This window comes from Arachis stenosperma, chromosome 5 (genome assembly GCF_014773155.1).
Source record: "Arachis stenosperma cultivar V10309 chromosome 5, arast.V10309.gnm1.PFL2, whole genome shotgun sequence".
Classification (NCBI taxonomy): Eukaryota; Viridiplantae; Streptophyta; class Magnoliopsida; order Fabales; family Fabaceae; genus Arachis; species Arachis stenosperma.
Genome location: NC_080381.1, coordinates 38,112,584 through 38,135,019, shown reverse-complemented (window position 1 = coordinate 38,135,019; position 22,436 = coordinate 38,112,584). Strand labels below are relative to the sequence as shown.

Below are 22,436 nucleotides of genomic sequence, written 5' to 3'. Positions count from 1 at the left end.
CTGTAATTACGGCCATTGCAAGGGTTTAAATTTTTATTTATGATTTTGAATGTGTTTTAAAAATATTTTATGTATCACTTCATAATTTTAGATGTATTACAATTGTTTTTTAATGTTTAAATTTAAATTTTAGATGTGTTTCAAAAATATTTTCTGTATAACTTCATAATTTTAGATGTGTTACAGTTATTTTTTAATATTTAAATTTAAATTTTAGATTTATGATTTTGGATATGTTTTAAAATGGAGCACATTTATCTTTAAATTGACTTGAAGAGACTTTCACCGCGTCTACCTCACAAGGCTGCTTCCTCTTACGCTGGAGAAGCTTGAGGAGGAGAACAGGTCCAAAAAGTGGACTACGAGTTTTAGGCTAATTAGATTGGCTAAAGGTGGCATGATGAATGTTAATTTTGGATCTCTAGTTATTGGTGATAATAGGAACGTAAAAAAAGGAAACAATAATTAACTCTAAAGTAGATAGGAAGTTAAAGAAATTTTAGGATTTAAAATTTAAATTAATTTTAATTACTAATGTATATCTAAAAAATAGAAATATATTTTAATTAAAAAATAATTAAATAATATTAAAGACTGACAAAAAATTAAATTTTATTGTACAAGTAGCATTTTTCTAAAAATATTTTGGTGTGGTTAAATAAAGTGCAACTTGAATGAAGTTTCAATTTATGCTGAATTAGACTTTTTTTTATTCATATAAATTTATTTTAGACGGTGACTTATTATTTTTATTTTGAATTTATGTTTAGATGCAAAACTAAAAGATCTTATATATACTAGAAGGTAAAATTAAAAGAGTGAGTTTGTACACCTGATAAAAAATTGTTTGAAACATTATTTTAGATTATGTTTGTTTCAGATATTTTAAAAATATATTTTAGCAATAACTTTTATTTTGTTAAATTGCACTATATATTTAAGAAAAAATTAATAATTTTTATTTTCAATAATTGCAAATTGGTTAAAAAAATATATTACTTTTAATTCTTTTTTGAAAACACTATATACAAATATATAAAAACTGACTATGTTTTTTCTACCCGAAAAAAATACAAAATTAATGCCATAGTTTACATAAAAGTGATTCAAACAAATTTTAAAAATAAGTTACGATTATCAATTTTAGGAATTAAATTGAATAAATTAAAATTTTAGTGATTAATTTAAAGTATGAGCACAATTTAAAATAAAAGATATTTTTATATCTAATATAAAATTATTTTTAATTTTTTAAAAAAAGATAACCAAAAAAAATTTATTAAAAAGTCACCCAAATAAATCTTCAAACTAAACAAACTGAGATCATCATAGTAGATTTGAAAGAATCGACAATGATATAAAATTTCTTATATTATGGATTCTCAACTGAAAATGAAATGAAATGCAACAATATCGTTTCATGATATATAAAGTATGAAAGTGATGCATGTAATTTGGCTAATTAATGAGAGAATGACATATATTTAGGCTTTTTTATTTTGGTTGATATTTCAATTAAGTTTCACCAATTGAAGAAAAAAAAAAGTGCACGTTGATATGAAGTTTACATATTTGCATGTCATAATAATAAGAAGCATTCTTCTGGTGTGGGTAATATAGTAATATAAGATTGAAATGGAAATTTCATGAGGTTAGATTACTTATTTTAAGTACGCATTAAAGATTACTTATGGAATTTTAAAAAAAAAAAAACTTGCACCAGCCGGGAATCGAACCCGGGTCTGTACCGTGGCAGGGTACTATTCTACCACTAGACCACTGGTGCTTTTTGATTCTGCTAAACTCCAAGTTCCTTTTAAACTATGTATATAACACTACATAGAGAGGCCGTCTTAACTCTTAAGCAAGAATTAGTGTTAGAACTGAACAACATACACATGACCAACAATAGTAGAGAAATTATACCATGAAATTCGATCAGTAGTGTTATGAAGTTAGCATGTACTTCGTAGAAGTGATGAGTTTTATATTATTATAAACGTGAAATAAACAAAAAAATGCTTCTTTTCTTGACGAGCATTAACAATTAAAGGTAGAAAGTATGATAATTGTATATGAATATATTCTGTTTTAAAAACATTCTTATTCGGATTCCACCAACTTTATCCAAATGGTTAAGGTCACTATGAAATTGATTTAATTAGGATATGATGACAATAATTGAACACTAATAATATGAAGAAATAAAAAAGTAGATTAGAAGTATAAATGTAATGATTACTACATTATTCTACTCATATCTTTAGTGCTTTTTATTTTCTCTGTGTTTGTTATAATCAGGGGCACGGGCACTAATTAAAATTTTATTTTCAAAAGCATAGAAATGTTCGGCAACCCTTGTTTCAGGAACCACGGTTGGTTTTCTAATTTGTTGCTTTTTCTTTTTAGATCTTTCTTTCTTGTTTTCTTAAAAAAACAAAAATAAATAAAAAATAATAATAATTATATATATCAAAAGCTCAATTTTTCACGAAATATGAGGAATCAGAAGGGAATTTCTCAAAGGTTTTAGATTCTAATAAGTAAATGTTCAGCATAATATAACGGAGGTCAATGATTTTGGACTCTAAGCGTATGATTCCACCAACTAAGAAGCTGATCAATCATTTAACCATGTGATTTCTCTTTGTATGATATCTTAAACTATTAATGAACTCCACCACCTTATTCGGTTTGTTCATTTCAAACCATAAATCTTGACATTCAATAAATGAAGGTTGGCCTAGCTAGTATAGAAAATTATAATTTTGTTATCAACGCACCATGGTAAATATACATTAAAATTAGTCACTAAAATTATTTATTAGTATAGAATATACATTAAAAATAAATTAAATTATATATATTTTAAACACAAATATATAATAATTAATTTTGATAGTTAATTTTAATATATAGCTAGCTTTTTTTTCTAATATATATAATGTATGACTTATAAAGAACATGGATATATAAACATTTGTGGTACGCATTTAATGAATCCATTATCAATGCTTAAAATTTACACATAAATATTCAATAACAAAAATATACGATTTAGTCACTTACTATCTTAAAAGTTAATTAATACAATTACATTATTGATATATAACAATTAAATACATATACAGAGCATATATAACACCTTTAGATATTAAAGAAAGAAATCCTTATAGAACAAAAACGCAAGTTCCTTGCTGCTTCCGTTTTATATTCACTCCTCCAAAAAGAAAAAAAAAACACATTAGTCTACTTTCTTTCAAGCTAGAGGTTTTTCATTTCAACAATTCATTCAATAAATACCATCACCAATGTTACAAAGCAGAGCCACTCTTCTTTCTATATCTCATTATTCTTCCTCTTAACAAAACAATGGACCTCCCTCATTTTGTTCCTCTTCTCTCAATTTTCCTTCTCCTTATTCCACCTTTGACCTGTGCTCAAGTGTGCCAAAGAAACTGTGGCAAAGAATACCTAAAGTACCCATTTGGTAGTGGCCCTGGTTGCGGTAACCCACTCTTCCAACCACACATTTCTTGCTCCCAACAAAAACTTACCTTCACAACTCACACAGGCTCGTACCTTGTTACTTCAATTGACTATTCAAACCAAGTAATTTACATTTCTGACCCTACTATGTCAACATGTTCTTGCACTCTCCCTAGCAAAGGTTTTGGCCTAGATTGGAATGCACCATTCACTTTCCATGATAGCACCATCTTTGCCCTAGTTGATTGTTCAATCAATTCATCATCAATATGCACAACACAAAGTTATGATGATATTGATGATGGTAACAACAAAAATTCAAATTCAAATTCCAAGCTTTTGTGTGATCAAAGTACACCAATTTGTAGTCTCTTGTATTCATGCAAACCTATTAGCACTATTAACCTTCCAATTTCCACATGTTGTGTTTATGAACCGGTGAATCTTGGTCCGTCATTCGAGATGGATCTTCAGAAGCTTCAGTGTCCGTCATATACCGGATTCTACAACTTCGACGAGGGAGAATCTGATCCTGAGAAGTGGAACTATGGGATAGCATTAAAGTACAAGTTTAGTGTGACGGATGATTATCCTAACTCTTGTGCTGCTTGTGAAAAGAGTTATGGGGTGTGTGGATACAATGGACCTTATAATTCATTTATATGCAATTGCCCTAATGGCATCAACACTACAACAGATTGTTACTTCACATCATCTTACAATAACGCTTTTAGAAACGGTAAGCCAAAAATTCACTCCTCTTTTTCTTTATACACGTCACTTTCACAAATTTAGACTTAGTTTTATAAAATTCTTCCTTTTCAAAAATAAATTTTTGAAATTAGTTTTTAAAAAATAACTTTTTAAAGTTGTACTATCTATGTTCATAAATTAAATTAAAAATAACTTTTAATATACACAAATAATAATAATTATAGAATAAAATATCGTTTTTGTTCTCAACGTTTGGGGTGAGTCTTACTTGTGTCTCTAACATTTAAATCGTCGTATTTATATCGCTAACGTTTATAAAAATGATTCAATGCTATCCCGCCATCAATTACATTAACAAATCAGATTGTATTTTTCAATTATTCTCACTTGGATATATTCATTCTCAATTAAGTCTCACTTTGATGTGTTTGATTTCAATATTGTACCCATTATTTGTATTTAGGTTAAATTATGTCCTTAAAAAAGTGAATTATATAAATGTTATAGGAATTGTTTTCAACTTTTGATGAGCTATTTTTTGGAATGAATCATCGATTCTGTCCTAGATATTTGTATTCTAACTTTAAGAAGAGATTTGTAAAACTCAAACTAAAGTTCATGATGTGTAATTTACGACAGGATAACATTGAATCACTTTTATAAACGTTAGGAATACAAATAGGACGATTTAAACGTTAGGGACATAAATAGGATTTACCCCAAACGTTGAAGATAAAAACGATACTTTACTCATAATTATATTTGATAAATAATTTTATTTTAAAAAATATTATATATAAATATAAGAGTAAATTTAGATATTTATTGATGTCTGAAGTTATATTAAAGTTTTTTATTTTAACAATTAAAAACATAAACATATAATTTTTTTTATTTACCAAATATACTTATGCTTCTAAAAGCACAAATATCTCTCTAAAAAATTTACTAAATTTAGTCTCAGTACAAATACACCAAATTTTGTCTAGATACTCTTATATGTACTAACTTTATCAATTTAACACTATTAATGGGTAGAGTAAAAGTGAACAATTAAAGCTAAGAACAAAAAATTGTCTTATGATTTTCAGGGATTGCTTGGTTGATTTATCCTATGGCATGGTCAGTGGTTTGGTTCTTCTTGTAGCTTATGGATCAAAAAGCAAGATCAAAAACCATTAAAGCAATCAAAAACTCTTCTTGGTGGGCTATTATATATATATATAGATTTGTTTTAATTTGTTGGAGGTGGAATATTGTTGTGTGTGACTTCCATGGTTAAAATGAATTAGGGTAATTGTTTCCGGTTTTCACGGGGTGGCAGAAATGTGCACATGCAAATTGTAATTTGATTCTCCTGTGAGCTCATCTCTGTTTTACATTCAATGAATGCTAAAACTAAAATTACCAAAAAAACAAAAAAATGATGCGCACCGAAGGGAAATTATATCCATTTTGGCTACATTATTATTATTATTACTATTATTTATTAGTAAGAGAAATAATTTTTTAACACAACTTTTCTACTTTTTCCTAAAACCTATTTTACCCACTCTTAATTTTCGCTATTTTAACACTCTTAATTCTTCTATTTTTTTATACATCATACCTTCTTTCAATGGTGAAAGCATCGTGGGCCTCCATAAGCATCATGACAGACATTTTTTTTCAAGTGTAAAGTGTAAACCTCTAGAATGCTAGCATATTAACTAAGGCATATTAGATACGCCCAAAAAATAAAGTTTAAAGAAAGGATATGGAATGAGGTTCCAAGCCTTTTAGCGTCTGTCCAGTGTCCACTATAATTTATAAGAACTTTGTTAGGTAGACAATAATTTTTGTAAATAATGTAAATAATGAGCTCTAAAATTAATTTAATAAAATAAAAATATATTATACTCTAAATTATCCACCTAAATCTTAATATTAAGATAACTATTCACATACTTAATAAATTAAACATCTAATATATTTATTATTTATATTATTTAATATTTTTATTGTCTAGCTATACTTTTTCAACTTATAAAAAACCCCTTGCACTCTTGGCCTCTTTCTTTCCTACCTTATCACCACGTACTAACCTTAGAAGGTCCAGCATGCTTTACAGATTTATTCTCTCTGCAATAGTAGGGAATAGGCATCGTAACTTTACCCTTCTTTTTAATTAGAGTGTACAATCTTTTTACTCTGATGTTCATTAATATTCATTGTTTGTGAACATGTGCCAGTGGGCAAAACGCATTCTCTTTTGTTTAAAAAAAATTATAAAAAGAAGTTAGAAAATCTAGGTGTAAAAATATCAAACAAAATATGAAAGTTTAAAGAGAGATTTAGAGAACATAGAGTTTGAGTAAGAGAGAAAAGAATGTACTCATCATTAACTAAATGAGACTGAGCTTAGAGAGTTATATATATATACACAGACGTACACTACATGAGATGTATGAGCTACTATTGAGTAAGCTTTGTAACTAACTCACTGACCACTAATTAATTATGATGCTTAACAAATTACAAACAGTGACGGATCCAGAAAATTTTGGTAGTGGGGTAAAATTTATATATCATAATTATTTTTATAATAAAAATAATATATATATATAAAAAATTAAATATTAAATTATTTATTAATTATTATATATCTGTGTATAAATATATGTATTGTTTAACTTATTTTTAATGTGTATTTTATATTTTAATATATTTTTTATACAAATAATTATTTTTTATATACATATAACATAATTATTGTTATGATTATATTTTATTATTGTAAAATATGATTAGCCTTCAAAATATCTAATATATAAATTACAATACTAAAATAGTAATTTAAATAATAATATATAATTTAAATTTCTATTATTTTAGGTTTTATATTTTAAAAAATTAAATAATTTTTCTGTTAACTACCATCAAAATTTCTCTCTTTTTATATATATTATTAAATAATTATTTAAAAATTCACTTCCTAACACAATTAGAAGTCGACTCTTATTTATATTTATAGTTAAAAAAGTTCTTTTAATTAATAAAGTTGCTATGCAAAAATTAAAGCTAATTTGAAAAGAAGATAAATTATATTCTTTTGAGTTGATTTAAAAAAAAAAACACTAATTTCGTTTAAATTTGAGAATTGATCATTCTAAGTTTTAACGAATTTCTAATATAAAATTTTTAAATTGACGATTAAATACCAAAAGTTGAGTAAAAATTTATTGTGGGATCAAATTTAATAATTTAATGGGGACAAATAAATATTATTATCATATATTACTCAAAAAAATTCTAAATTGTAGTGGGGCGCATGCCTCCACAACAATGTATGTAGAACCGTCCCTGACTACCAACATACTCAATGACTTTCTCTCTCTTATTTCTTTCATCTTCTCTCAAATGAAGGATTGGCTTTCGTCCAAGCTTGAGTTTGCTACGAAAATCCTCAAACAATATAAAAGAGATTTGTTTTGGTAAATATATTTGGGGTGTTTAAATCCAAACCGATCCAAATTAAACCGCTCATCCAATCTAATTTAAATTTAAAATCGATTAAAATCGTATTAATTCGAATTTGATTGGATTCTATTTTTTGCAAACCGCTAGATCGGATCGGATTTCAGATCTACTTTTCATAATCAATCCAATCCAATCTAAACCGCACAATGTGTTATAATATTATTATTATATTTACAATTATACTTATAGCATATTCGATTTTTTATACATTTTTATATTATTCATGTATTATTGTTATTTAATAAATATTTTATGTTCAAAATATTATTTATTTATTTATTTTAACTAACCTATAATTTTATTTCTATTGTTATGTTATCATTGGCTTTTTAATATATTGTTGAGACTTGTTATGTCATTGTTGATTATTTAAAATTTGATGTTAGGACTTGTTATATGTATTTAATTTTTTTAATTTATAAAACCGCAAATCCAATCCAATCCAAACCGCTTGAAATTGGATTGGATCGGATCAATTTTTTTTTTAAAAAAACATCAAATCCAAACTGCACCATAAGTAAAATCAGTGTTCAGATCGGATGAGTTTTTGACTCAAAACCGATCCAAACCGCACCGCAAACACCTCTAAATATATACAACTTGTTGCAGTGTTGGATATGGATGACCCTGACTTTTCCTTTTATCACTAGATCCCTTGCAAAATAAACATCAAGCTCCACATGCTTCGATTTGAAATGCAGAACAGGATTGGCAATTAACATAAATGCACTAAGGTTATCACGATGTATAATGGTAGGGATTGAAGTGGCATTTGAACTGCACTTAATAAGTTCTTAATGGACATGGCCTCAGTGACAGCATCAGCAACTTTCCTGTACTCTATCTTGATGCTGGACATTGTGATAAAATGTTGATTTCTTGAAGACCAAGAAATTAGATTCAGACCTAGAATGACACACAATCCATTTGTGAATTTGCGATCATCTTGATCAGAACCTCAATCAGAGTCACTGAGAATTTGAGGCTAAAATCTTTAGAGAGTTATATCTACAAAGTCTGCAGTGCTACTTATGTAACAAAGAACTCTTTTAGCTACTTTTCAGTAGTGAGCTTCAAAAGGTGATTGCATAAATTAACAAAATCAATTGATGCAATATGATAACTCTCCAACATACTTTGATTGACACAAAAATAAGCCCCCATCTTCTATATGAGTGACTTCCAACCTAAGGAAATAGTTAAGATTGCCCATGTCCTTTAAAGCAAAAAAGGAGCTAAGTTAGTTGATTATACCTTCAATCTATGATTCTAAATTTTCTGTCACAATGATATTGACATACACAAAGAGATATGTGATAGTACCATTGTTCATCTGAGTGAATAATAAAGTATCTAATTTTGTATTGCTGACCCTGAACTACTGCAAAGTCTTAACATACCAAGCTCGATATGTTTGCTTCAACCCATAAAGTGACTTGGTTAGTTTACAAATCAAGTTAGTTGAGTCAACCTCATAGCCAGATGGTTGCTTTATATAAACCTCTTCAGTTAAGTCTCCATTCAAAAACACGTTATTAACATCCAACTGCCTTATTTGCCAATCAAATGACCTTGTCAGAGAAAGAATAAGTCTAATGGAAGTTGGACTCACCACAAGGCTGAATGTTTTCTTGAAGTACATACCAAGTCATTGACCAAATTCTTGTGCTACTAAATGGGCTTTATACTTTTGAAGGGAGCTATCTGAGTTGTATTTGACTCAAAAAACACACATTTACAACTAATTGAAGTTCTCACTTTAGGAAGTAGTACTAATTGCCAAGTCTGAGTTCTCATTAATGTGTCATACTCATCATCCGTTGCCTGCTTCCAATGAGATATTCTTAGTGATTCATGTACTGTAAGTGAGGCAGGCTTAAAATATTTTGTGCTTAAAGATTTCATTCATGGAGTGAGTTATCATAAAGTGTCTAGGTTAATCATGGTGAGATTGTAATATTTCGTGTTTATTTGTGCACTTGGTTCATTTGGTGGGTTTGGTTCAGGCTCATTTGTAGTGTTTAATCTATTTTCTTTTGGTTGGGTGTATTGTGTTGGTTCTGAAAGTGAGGATTGGTTTAGTTTAGGTGTGTTGGTGTAAAGTCAAATTCAGATTGACTAGCTAAAATTGTGAGATAGTCTTGATTGTTGGTTTGAATGAGATAAGGCCTTGGAAAGATGATTCCTAGTTTTAAAAGGAAACTTTGTTTCATAAAAAAATATATGCTTGATAATAATTCTTTTCCCTTTATCATTGAAGTACTTTTAGCCTTTGTGTTGTGAAACATACCTAAAAAACATGTGTGGCTCGGACCTGTCATCAATTTTATAAACATGGTAAGGTCTTGTATATGAAGAACAAGCACCCAAAGGTCTTGAGAGACGTAATCTAGCTTGATGTTAAAGTAGTTCTCATAGGGGCTAATGTTGTCAATAGTTGGACTTGGCAGCATGTTAATGAGCTTAGCTTGAGTGAGAAAGGCATCTCTCAAAAATCTCTTTGGTATTAAGGATGTAGCAAGCAATGCTAAACCTATTTCTACTATATATATTTACTTCCATTTAGCAGAACAGTTCTATTGATGCATATAAGGATATGAGAACCACTAAATCACACCTATTTTCTGCAAATATTTGGCCAAGCTCAAACACTCTTTAGTATTGTCATTCTAAACATATTTAATTTTGTTTTTAAGTTGCAATTCAACCATATTTTGGAAAACAATATTGACTTGAGATTTAGAAAAAAATGAGATAAATCCAAGTAAAACGTGAAAAAGCATAAATAAAATGTACATAATATCTAGAACTATTTATTGACTGCATAGGGGTAGGGTCTTAAATATCTGTGTACATCAACTCTAAAGCTTTAAGTATATAATGGTGGAATTATCAAAGAGAAGCTGATGAGCTTTTTCCATGCAACAAGATGGACAAACAAAACTTAATTATTCTGAGAAAATATTACAAGAACTAAGAACTGTCTTAACAGTATTATTAGCAGGATGCCTAATTCGAGCATGTCACACCATGGAATCTTTATTTCTTGGTACTAAAGCAAGAAAAGCATAGGCAACAACATTATGAGAATCTGAACGAGCACTTAAAAAACTTGTACATGCTTTTATCAAATATTTCTTAGAGTATGACCTTCTTGAAAACCTTGTATTTGATAAGACAACAATCATCATGAAATTTGAATACGACTCTATTATCTCTAGCAAATTGATAAGCATTCAATAAATTCTTAAAAATTTGAGGCACAAGAATAGTAAGAAAGAACATTTTTGTACTAAGATTTGATGTAAGAATAAAATTTTCCAATATGGCTAATTGGAAACCTGAACCACATTACTAATTATAACTTTCTTTGAGCCAGCATATTCATATTTCTCTTTGAAATTTTCAACATCAGCCGTTATATGATGAGTTGCGCCTGAGTTTGGATACCAATTAAGATCTTGGAATGTTGAAGGTGTTGCATATTATACTTCGTTCAAGTTACTATAATATGAAAGATTTTCTCCTGGACTTCACGATATTGAAGCGGTTTCTAAATTCACTCTTCTAAATCCTAAATCGTACATGTACCAACAAGAAATCACTGTGTGTCTAATTTTATTACAAACTTGACATTGAGGATGTGATCATAAAGATTTTCTTCCATTACCTTAAAATTGAGACTGCATTACTCTGCCACCTTGAGCGAACCTGTTAAAACCTTTGCCTCATTGAAAACCACCTCAAGTGAATTGTTGAGAAGCCTGCGTATGAGCCAAGTGAGCTTGAACAAGGCTTTCAGGTTTCTTATACTTCTATAATAACTCTTCATGTGCCATGAGTAAGGCTTTAAGCTTGATAAACCACAATTTTATGGTTTTGGATTGAATTGAGTGGGTTTTATCAACTTTTCTTACATTTATTTAAAATAGCATAGTTTTGTGAGTTCTTCCTAAATTATGTTTAAGAGTAAAAACATATTTTTTGGGCCTTTAAATTGCGAGATTTAATTCACTTTAATCTCATTCGATGCTTTGATATATTTGTTGAAGTGATTTCAGGTTTACCAGACAAGTATGGATTGAAGAAGTAAGGAAAAAGCATGCAAAAGTGGAGAATTCATGAAGAAATGAAGGATGTGTAGAGCTATCAGCCCTGATCTCTTCGTACTAAAGTGATCATAACTTGAGCTATAGAGTTTTGAATGAGGTAGTTCTAGTGACATTAAAAAGTAACATCCGAGACTTCAAAATAATATACAATTGTTTATAGTGGATGTGTGTTAAGACATCCGCATATGCAGCCAAATGCTTGCATACACGAGACAGCAAAAAGTGCTTCCTTAAAGAAACACGTGAGGGGCAATTTCTGGAGTATTTTTGGCGCAATTCAACCCATTTCTGATGCTATTGAACCAGGGATTGAGGGGAGAATGAATCAAGTAGTCATAGTTTTAGTTTTACATTATGTTGTAGGCCAATTCTAGAGAGAGAAGCTCTAATTTCTCTCTAGAATTTAGGATTTCTTAATTTAATTTCTCCTTAGATTTAGATTTTAATCTTATTTTAAGTTAGTTTTTCTTACTTTTTATTGTTCTAGCATCTTAATTCTCTTAGTTTCTCTTGTTAATTTCTTATTTTTCCTCTTTAGTTTTACGAACACTCTTGTTACTTTCAATTTCTTTTAATACAATTTGATGTTTTACATTTCCTTGATGCTTGTTTGGATTATTGTTATTATTCTCTTGTAATTGGTAGTGTAGATTTTATTATTATTACAATTTACCATGTTTTTTCTTTTATGCTTACCAAGTGTTTGATAAAATGTTTGAATTAGTTTTAGAGTAATTTTTTGTATTCTTGACTTGGGTTGGTAACTTGGGTAACCTTGAGTTACTAATGTCCAAGTGATTGATAATTTGGAGATCTTAATTGGTCTTGTTTCTATTGACGCTAGTCTTTCACTAAGTTAATTAGTGAGTTGGCTAGCACTTATGGATTAGGATTAATTAAGCCCATTTGACTTTCTTCCAATGTTGGGGATGACAAAGTGGGATTGATCCTTGTAATCATCATGTTGTGGTTAGTAACAAGGATAGTGATCCTTGACCATCAACTCTTGCCAAGATCTTTCTTAGTTAATTTCTTTAGCTGCCTTATTTTAAGATGTGGGACGTGTTGAGTTTGTAGTACACACTCCACATCTTTGAACCAGTCATCTGCTTCAGCATGATTTATTGTTCCCTTGAAAATTGGGGGATCAACTTTCAAGAAAGCGGTTAGTGCCATCGGGACACCATCCATGTTGGTCCCGATCCCTTCTCCGTACCCAGTTCTAGCTGGTCGTCCTATCCTTTTCACAACTTAATTCGTGGCAGTAGCGTTCACTTGCATAGAGTTAGCCAAGTTAGTCATCGTGGCCATAAACCCGACATGGTCGTTAGGGGGTTGATCATCCTCACAATCTCTTTGAGTACGTGTCTGACCTTGTCTCTGAGTCACCATTCAGGGTCCTGTCCACACCAAACAATAGATATCAAAGTGATCAGTCTCAATATCAAAAGTCTAGTACTTCAATTATCCCAAAAAGGCACTCACAAACAAGCATGCTATGCAATATCAAGTAGATAACCTAAATAGCATCAAAGAAAAAGACATAGAGTATGCAATGAAGCACAATCAATCCATCCCTCAGGCTCACGAGGACAAACCGCTCTGATATCACTAAATATAACACCCTAATTACCCTAAGCCTTACCTCATGCCATAAAGCAAAGGTTAATAAAAGGTTATGACAATCCTAAAGTTTATACATAAATATATATAGAAAGAAGTAATTGTTCTAGAAGCCCGATAAAAAATATGCTCAAAAACAGAGTTTCAAAAGCATGAAATGTTCACATAAAACTACACTAATCGAGGCAAAAGATATAGATACAAGATAACAAAATGTATATGGATATATAAGTAGAATACTCATATAGTACTAGCCGCAACCCGCGGAGTTTAAGCCAACTAGTATATATACAGACATACAGAGTTTTGCAAGTTAAAACATCATATACAGAATATCTCTCTCAAGGTAAGCCTCTAAGGAAAAATAAATACAAAAGTGAGAGAACAAATCAAAATAACCAAAGACTCCAAAAATCATGATAAAGGTCCTCCGCTCTGTCACCATCAAGCAACTCACCAAGGTGAATTTGCGACCTGCATCTGAAAAATAACAACAAAGTATAGAATGAGAACCAGAGGTTCTCAGTATAGTAACAGTGCCCAGAAATGTAAGATATAAGACCCCGGGACGCCAGAGACAATCCTAGAACTTCATATCAATAATAAGATTCAACTTAAAGCATAACTAAAATTAAAACCATAACTTTAAATACTTTATGAAACGGGGTAACTATCCTAAGGGATTTCTAACTATCAATTCAGTACTGTCCCACAGCTTTCACCAGCCTAACCGCCATGCGATCCCATCGCCACCGCCTTTCGATCCTCCTCAATCCTAGTAGAAAACACAAGTAATAACAATGCAAGTAAAGCACAAGTATAGCATATATATCAAGAAATTCAAGAAGCAATTAATCATGCTATACAATTAGGCAAGCAATTCAAGTCGGCAAAGCAAACAAATAGATAGAATATGTACATGATGAATGCCTATCCTATTTGACTGTGATATCACATTGTCGGTTCAACTGCCACGGGCCAGGATATAGTGCCTGCACACTCTAGTGATTCCAAAAGGATGCAAACGGGATACTCTTGCCACAGGCCTCACATCTCAATGTAAGCGGGACTAACCACAACCCTTACTCCACAATTTCATCATACCAGTCGTCTTTACAATACTCTATCACTTCTCTTAACTAATCCACCCTCAGTACTCCAGAATCCTAAGTCTTCATTTTCTAAATTCACATAGAAATTCACTAAAATAATTCACTAACTTATCTTTAGTAATATTAGAGCCTAAATATTAGACAATACTCTTAATTAGCCTTTGAAGGAATTTTAGAAAATAGGAGAACCTTTGAAAACAGAGAAAAATCATGTTTCAGCAAAACAGGGGTATTGCGTACGCAAGCCTCTGCCTCGCGTCTGCATGTTGTTAAAAAGGGGTGGTCGCGCACGCAACCACCTGCTCGCATAGGCGAGATGCCCAACCCAAATGGTTTGGTCACGTCGCGTGCACTATGTCGCGTACGTAAGGGTCGAAAATCTACTGGCTCACGTACGCATGCAGTGCCTCGCGTACGCGAGATGCCCAACCTGAATAGGTTGATCGCGTCGCGTGCACCATGTCACATACGCAACCCTCACCAAACTCAGAAAATTTCAAAGTTGCAGAATTCATTTTTTGGCACCAAACTTTAAACAGTCATAACTTCCTCTACAAAAATCTATTTTGGTTAAACTTTATATCAATATAAATATTTTTAAATGAAATTTTGTTTAAGATAAATTCCAACGAATTTCGAAAATTGAGGCTCAAGTTATAATTCATCAAAGATCACCAAAAATTGGCTTTTTACCAAAAGTTAACAAGGTTCTCAAATTTCTAAAATTCACAATCAAAGCAAATTTAAACTACCTCAAACCTCAATTCACATCAGAACTTACCCTTTTTGTGTCTCAATTCACCACTCTTACAAATTTTCTCTCACATCACATAATCCTTACCCCAATGATCAAATTTATCATACTAAACCATTTCTCAACCAACATACTCATCAATCATCATTCTATCACTACCAATCATCATAATTAACTTCATTCCACCTCAATCTCAATCTTTAACACCATTTATCCACATTAACAACATAATTCATCAAAATAATCGAAATCATTAAAACATCATACATTATCATTCAACAAGTTCAACAACCAATTCAATCCAAACCTATCCTATGGTTTACTAGCCTAAGTGTACAGAAATATTATATATTACATAGAGAAAATTGAGACCATACCTTGGCCAATTCTCAATATGCACAAACACCACTTTGAGTCCAAACAAACTTTCAATCACCAACAAATTAGCAATCTCACCTTCAAAGCTCCAAATCAACTCCAACAATTGCAAGAACTCAACTAAAACCATATCAATTACCACAAATCAACCTAGATTTACCAAAATCACAATTTCACAAGGCAAAAATTTTTCTTACCTTTTTCGATGGTGTTTGGAGTACAAACCACCAATAGCTCAACCTTAAATACCACCTAATCAATCAAAACACAAAATCTCACTCAAAACCAAAACCTACGTTTTTTAATTTCTTAGGTCAGAAAATAGGGCAAAGATTTGCGAGAAACTTATCATAACACCTAGCTAGAAATGACAGGCTCGTCGAGAGCTTAGCGTAGCCGCAAATGTCACGCAAATCGGAACACCATAGCTCGAGATATAGCCACCGGAAGTTGTATGTGAATAGTAACCTTGCCCCTTTCTCGTCTCAACTCATTTTAGCATGCAAAATTGTGTTTTGTGATGTTATGGGCTGAATGAGCTTCATTAATGATCTTATATATGTTGGGCTTGGCCCAACTTGGGCTCAATCCAACCTGTTAGCGTTTTTTGCCCGTTTTGGGCCAAACCTTTTTGAATTAGTGGCCGGTTTTCAACTTTAATTTATTTCCTAACTTTTTCTACTGTTTTTATCATTCTCACACAGTATCAGACAGATTTAAGCCGATACTTCTGGTTAATTACCAGTACGCATTTTTACGCAAATTTCTGGAGAAAATTGTATTTTCCAACTCAGAAAAATCTACTGAATCCAAATATCATATTTAAATTTTCTAATTAACATTCTAAATATTTGGAACCTATTTTCAGCAATTAATTTATTATTATTTTATGTTAATCAAGCGTTAATTATTTTCAGTTCTTACATTATGCATGCCAAGTGTTTGATAAAATGCTTGAATTAGTTTTAGAGTAGATTTTTGTATTCTTGACTTGGGTTGGTAACTTAGGTAACCTTGAGTTACTAATGTCCAAATGATTGATAATTTGAAGATCCTAATTGGTCTTGTTTCTATTGACGCTAGTCTTTCACTAAGTTAATTAGTCAGTTGGCTAGGACTTACGGATTAGGATTAATTAAGCCCATTTGACTTTCTGCCAATGTTAGGGATGACAAAGTGGGATTGATCCTCGTAATCATCATGTTGTGGTTAGTAACAAGGATAGTGATCCTTGACCATCAACCTTTGCCAAAATCTTTCTTGGTTGATTTCTTTAATTGCCTTATTTTAATTGCTTTTGACATTTAGTTAATATTTGCTTCTTTAATTTCTTGTTATTTACATTTCTTGTCTCTTGCTATCGATTCCCCGATTTTTCTCAAAGCCAATAATTGAGTACTCAATTGCAATTCCTAGGGAGAACGACCCAAAATTCTACTCCCGGTTATTTTGGTTTGTATTGTGACAACCTTTTAAACTTTGATTGAGGGTTACTCATCGGTTTGGACTATGCTTGCAATGAAATTCTATTGAAAAATTATAGACTAACAATAATCTCTCCATCAAAGCTTCCCTACTGAAACTAGATTGGATCTTGCAATAATTATTGTGATAAATGATGTATACTTGATGCAGCCACATCTTTAGTTGTTTTTCCTTTAGAACTTCATTCAATAAACTAAGTGATGAGCGGATAATTTATACGCTTTTTGGCATTGTTTTTAGGTAGTTTTTAGTAAGTTCAAGCTACTTTTAGGGATGTTTTCATTAGTTTTTATGTTAAATTCACATTTCTGGACTTCACTATGAGTTTGTGTGTTTTTCTGTGATTTCAGGTAATTTTTGGCTGAAATTGAGGGACCTGAGCAAAACTCTGAGAAGGAGGCTGACAAAGGACTGCTGATGCTGTTGAAATCTGACCTCCCTGCACTCGAAATGGATTTTCTGGAGCTAAAAAACTCCAAATAGCGCGCTCTCAACGGCGTTGGAAAGTAGACATCCAGAGCTTTCCAGCAATATATAATAGTTCATACTTTATTTGGGAATTGATGACGTAAACTGGCGCTCAAGGCCAGTTCCATGTTGCTGTCTGGAGTAAAACGCCAGAAACACGTCACGACCCGGAGTTGAACGCTCAAAACACATTACAACTTGGGGTTCAACTCCAATAGAAGCCTCAGCTCGTGGATAGATCAAGCTCAGTCCAAACATACACCAAGTGGGTCCCGGAAGTGGATTTATGCATCAATTACTTACTTCTGTAAACCCTAGTAGCTAATTTATTATAAATAGAACTTTTTACTAGTGTATTAGACATCTCTGGATGCCTAGTCCTTAGACCATGGAGGTTGGCCATTCGGCCATGCCTGAACCTTTCACTTATGTATTTTCAACGGTGGAGTTTCTACACACCATATATTAAGGGTGTGGAGCTCTGCTGTACCTCAAGTTTCAATACAATTACTATTATTTTCTATTCAATTCTCTTTATTCATATTCTAAGATATTCGTTGCACTTCAACTTGATGAATGTGATGATCCGTGACACTCATCATCATTCTCACCTATGAACGCGCGTGACTGACAACCACTTCCGTTCTACCTTAGGCCGGGCGCATAACTCTTTGATTCCTTAATCAGAATCTTCGTGGTATAAGCTAGAATTGATGGCGGCATTCATGGAAATCCGGAAAGTCTAACCTTGTCTGTGGTATTCCGAGTAGGATTCCGGGATTGAATGACTGTGATGAGCTTCAGACTCCTGAAGGCTGGGCGTTAGTGATAGACGCAAAAGAATCAAGGGATTCTATTACAACCTGATTGAGAACCGACAGATGATTAGCCATGCTGTGACAGAGCATTTGGACCATTTTCACTGAGAGGATGGGATGTAGCCATTGACAACGGTGATGCCCTACATACAGCTTGCCATGGAAAGGAGTAAGAAGGATTGGATGAATGTAATAAGAAAATAGAGATATGGAAGGAGCACAGCACCTCCATGCACCTATCTGAAATTCCCACTATTGATTTACATAAGTATTTCTATCCTATTTTATTTTCTGTTTATTATTAATTTTCGAAATCCATAATCAATTACTATCCGCCTGACTGAGATTTACAAGATGACCATAGCTTGCTTCATACTAACAATCTCTGTGGGATCGACCGTTACTCACGTAAGGTAGTACTTGGATGACCCAGTACACTTGCTGGTTAAGTTGAACGGAGTTGTGTCCACACATAGCAAAGAGCAATTAAATAAATCTCATGCAAATACAAAGAGAATGAATCACAATTTCATCCACCAAGTTTTTGGCGCCGTTGTCGGGGATTGTTCGAGTATGAACAACTGACGGTTCATCTTGTTGCTCAGATTAGGTAATTTTCTTTTCAAAACTTTTCAAAAATCTTTTTCAAAATTTTCTTTTCTTTTTTGTTTTTCCAAAAATATTTTTCGAAAAAAAATTAATAAAAATCCAAAAAAATCATAAAATCATAAAAATAAAAAATATTTTGTGTTTCTTATTTGAGTCTTGAGTCAACTTTTAAGTTTGGTGTCAATTGCATGCTTTAAAAATTTTTCTTGCATTTTTTCGAAAATTCATACATTCATGGTGTTCTTCATGATCTTCAAGTTGTTCTTGACAAGTCTTCTTGTTTGATCTTGATGTTTTCTTATTTTGTGTTGTTTGTTGTTTTTCATATGCATTTTTTGTTTGTTAGAGTCCATGCATTAAAGATTTCTAAGTTTGGTGTCTTGCATGTTTTCTTTGCATCAAAAATTTTTCAAAATTCTGTTCTTGATGTTCATCATGATCTTCAAAGTGTTCTTGGTGTTCATCTTGACATTCATAATGTTCTTACATGCATCATGCGTTTTGATCCAAAATTTTCATGTTTTGGGTCATTTTTATGTTTTTCTCTCTCATCTTTAAAAATTCAAAAATAAAAAAAAAGTAATATCTTTTCCTTTTTTTTCTCAAATTTTTGAAAATTTGAGTTGACTTAGTCAAAAATTTTCAAAATTAGTTGTTTCTTACAAGTCAAGTCAAATTTTCAAAAATTTAAAAATCTTATCTTTTCAAAATCTTTTTCAAAAATCATATCTTTTCCAATTTTTCCTCTTTTTCGAAAATTTCAAAAATCTTTTTCAAAATATTTTCAAAATCTTTTTCTTATCTTTATATCTAATTTTCGAAATTACACTAACAAGTAATATGATTGATTCAAAAATTTGAAGTTTGTTACTTTCTTGTTAAGAAAGGTTCAATCTTTAAATTCTAGATTCCTATCTTTTAGTTTCTTGTTAGTTAAGTAATTAATTTTAATTTTAAAAATTAAATCTTTTTATCTTTTATCATATCTTTTTCAAAAATTTTATCTTTTTCAAAATTTTGATTTCAAAATATCTTATCTAACTTCTTATCTTCTTATCTTTTCAAATTTGATTTTAATATTTTTTTTCAACTAACTATTTGACTTTTTGTTTGTTTCTTATCTTTTTCAAAACCACCTAACTACTTTTCCCTCTTCAATTTTCGAAAATACCTCTCTCTTTTTCAAAAATTCTTTTTAATTGTTTTAAATTTTAATTTTAATCATATCTTATCTTTAATTTTTAAAATTATTAACTCCTTTTCAAAAATTAATTTTCGAATTCTCCCTCTCTTTTCTTATTCTATTTAATTATTTATTTACTAACACTTCTCTTCACCTCTCTTCATCTAAAAATCCGAACCCATTCTTCTTCACTCTTCTCCCCTTTCTTCTTCTACTAACATAAAGGAATCTCTATACTGTGACATAGAGGATTCCTCTTCTTTTCTTGTTTTCTTCTCTTTCATATGAGCAGGAACAAGGAAAAAGGCACTCTTATTGAAATTGATCCTGAACCTGAAAGGACTCTGAAGAGGAAACTAAGAGAAGCTAAACAATCCAGAAAAAACCTTTCAGAAATTTTCGAACAAGAGAATGAGATGGCAGCCGAACCCAACAACAATAATGCAAGGAGAATGCTTGGTGACTTCACAAAACCAACATCCAAATTTGATGGAAGAAGCATCTCCATTCCTGCCATTGGAGCCAACAATTTTGAGCTTAAACCTCAACTAGTTGCTTTAATGCAACAGAACTGCAAGTTTTATGGACTTCCATCTAAAGATCCTTACCAATTTTTAACTGAGTTCTTGCATATTTTTGAGACTGTTAAGACTAATGGAGTAGATCCTGAAGTCTACAGGCTCATGCTTTTTCCTTTTGCTGTAAGAGACAGAGCTAGAATATGGTTGGATTCACAACCTAAGGATAGCCTGGACTCCTGGGATAAGCTGGTCACGGCTTTCTTGGATAAATTCTTTCCTCCTCAAAAGCTGAGCAAGCTTAGAGTGGATGTTCAAACCTTCAAGCAAAAAGATGGTGAATCCCTCTATGAAGCTTGGGAAAGATACAAGCAGTTGACCAAAAGGTGTCCATCTGACATGTTTTCAGAATGGACCATATTAGATATATTCTATTATGGTCTATCTGAATTTTCGAAAATGTCACTGGACCATTTTGCAGGTGGATCCATTCACCTAAAGAAAACACCTGCAGAAGCTCAAGAACTTATTGACATGGTTGCAAATAACCAGTTCATGTACACTTCTAAGAGGAATTCTATGAATAATGTGACGCCTCAGAGGAAGGGAGTTCTTGAAATTGATGCTCTGAATGCCATATTGGCTCAGAACAAAGTTTTGACTCAGCAAGTCAACATGATCTCTCAAAGTCTGAATGGATGGCAAAATGCATCCAACAGTACTAAAGAGGCAGCTTCTGAAGAAGCTTATGATCCTGAGAACCCTACAATGGCAGAGGTTAATTACATGGGTGAGCCTTATGGAAACACCTATAACTCATCATGGAAAAATCATCCAAACTTCTCATGGAAGGATCAACAAAAGCCTCAACAAGGCTTTAACAATGGTGGATGGTGCACGAAATTGCAATAACACTTTTGCAATCCCGCACAACTAACCAGCAAGTGCACTGGGTCGTCCAAGTAATACCTTGCGTGAGCAAGGGTCGATCCCACGGAGATTGTCGGCTTGAAGCAAGCTATGGTTATCTCGTAAATCTTAGTCAGGATAGCAGAAATTATCAGGATTGTTTGTGAAAAGCAAAAGAACATGAATTGGTTACTTGTATTGCAGTAATGGAGAACGGGTTGAGGTTTGGAGATGCTCCATCTTCTGAATCTCTGCTTTTCTACTGTCTTCTTCATCAAACACGCAAGTCTCCTTCCATGGCAAGCTCGTATAGGGTTTCACTGTTGTCAGCAGCTACCTCCCATCCGCGCAGTGAAAGCTAATGCACACACTCTGTCACAGTGCTGCCAATCACCGGTTTGGTTCCCTCCCCTACCGGAATAGAATCACTCTTTTGCGTCTGTCACTAACGCCCAGTAGGTTACAGGTTTGAAGCACGTCACAGTCATTCAATCATTGAATCCTACTCAGAATACCACAGACAAGGTTTAGACCTTCCGGATTCTCTTGAATGCTGCCATCAGGTCCTGCCTATACCACGAAGATTCCGATTAAAGAACCCAAGAGATAACTACTCAATCTAAGATAGAACAGAGGTGGTTGTCAGGCACGTGTTCATAGTTGAGAATGATGATGATTGTCACGGATCATCACATTCATCCGGATTAAGAACGAGTATTATCTTAGAATGGAAGCAAGCATGATT

The 22,436-nt window shown here is 31.9% G+C and overlaps 1 protein-coding gene and 2 non-coding genes across 3 annotated transcripts; 1 reads left to right on the top strand and 2 right to left on the bottom strand.

Annotated features, from left to right (window-relative positions):
* Positions 1-1,715: 1,715 nt before the first annotated feature.
* TRNAG-GCC (transfer RNA glycine (anticodon GCC)) lies at positions 1,716-1,786 on the bottom strand. Its single transcript has one exon. It is a non-coding gene; the product is annotated as a tRNA-Gly (tRNA).
* Positions 1,787-3,333: 1,547 nt separating this feature from the next.
* On the top strand, positions 3,334-5,716 carry LOC130982601 (wall-associated receptor kinase-like 20). The gene is made up of 2 exons (XM_057906640.1): positions 3,334-4,228; positions 5,295-5,716. Exons 1-2 carry the CDS (start codon positions 3,373-3,375, stop codon positions 5,348-5,350), a joined length of 912 nt encoding a protein of 303 aa, XP_057762623.1. The 5' UTR covers positions 3,334-3,372; the 3' UTR covers positions 5,351-5,716.
* Positions 5,717-21,079: 15,363 nt separating this feature from the next.
* LOC130984195 (small nucleolar RNA R71) lies at positions 21,080-21,183 on the bottom strand. Its single transcript, XR_009088144.1, has one exon. It is a non-coding gene; the product is annotated as a small nucleolar RNA R71 (small nucleolar RNA).
* Positions 21,184-22,436: the final 1,253 nt, after the last annotated feature.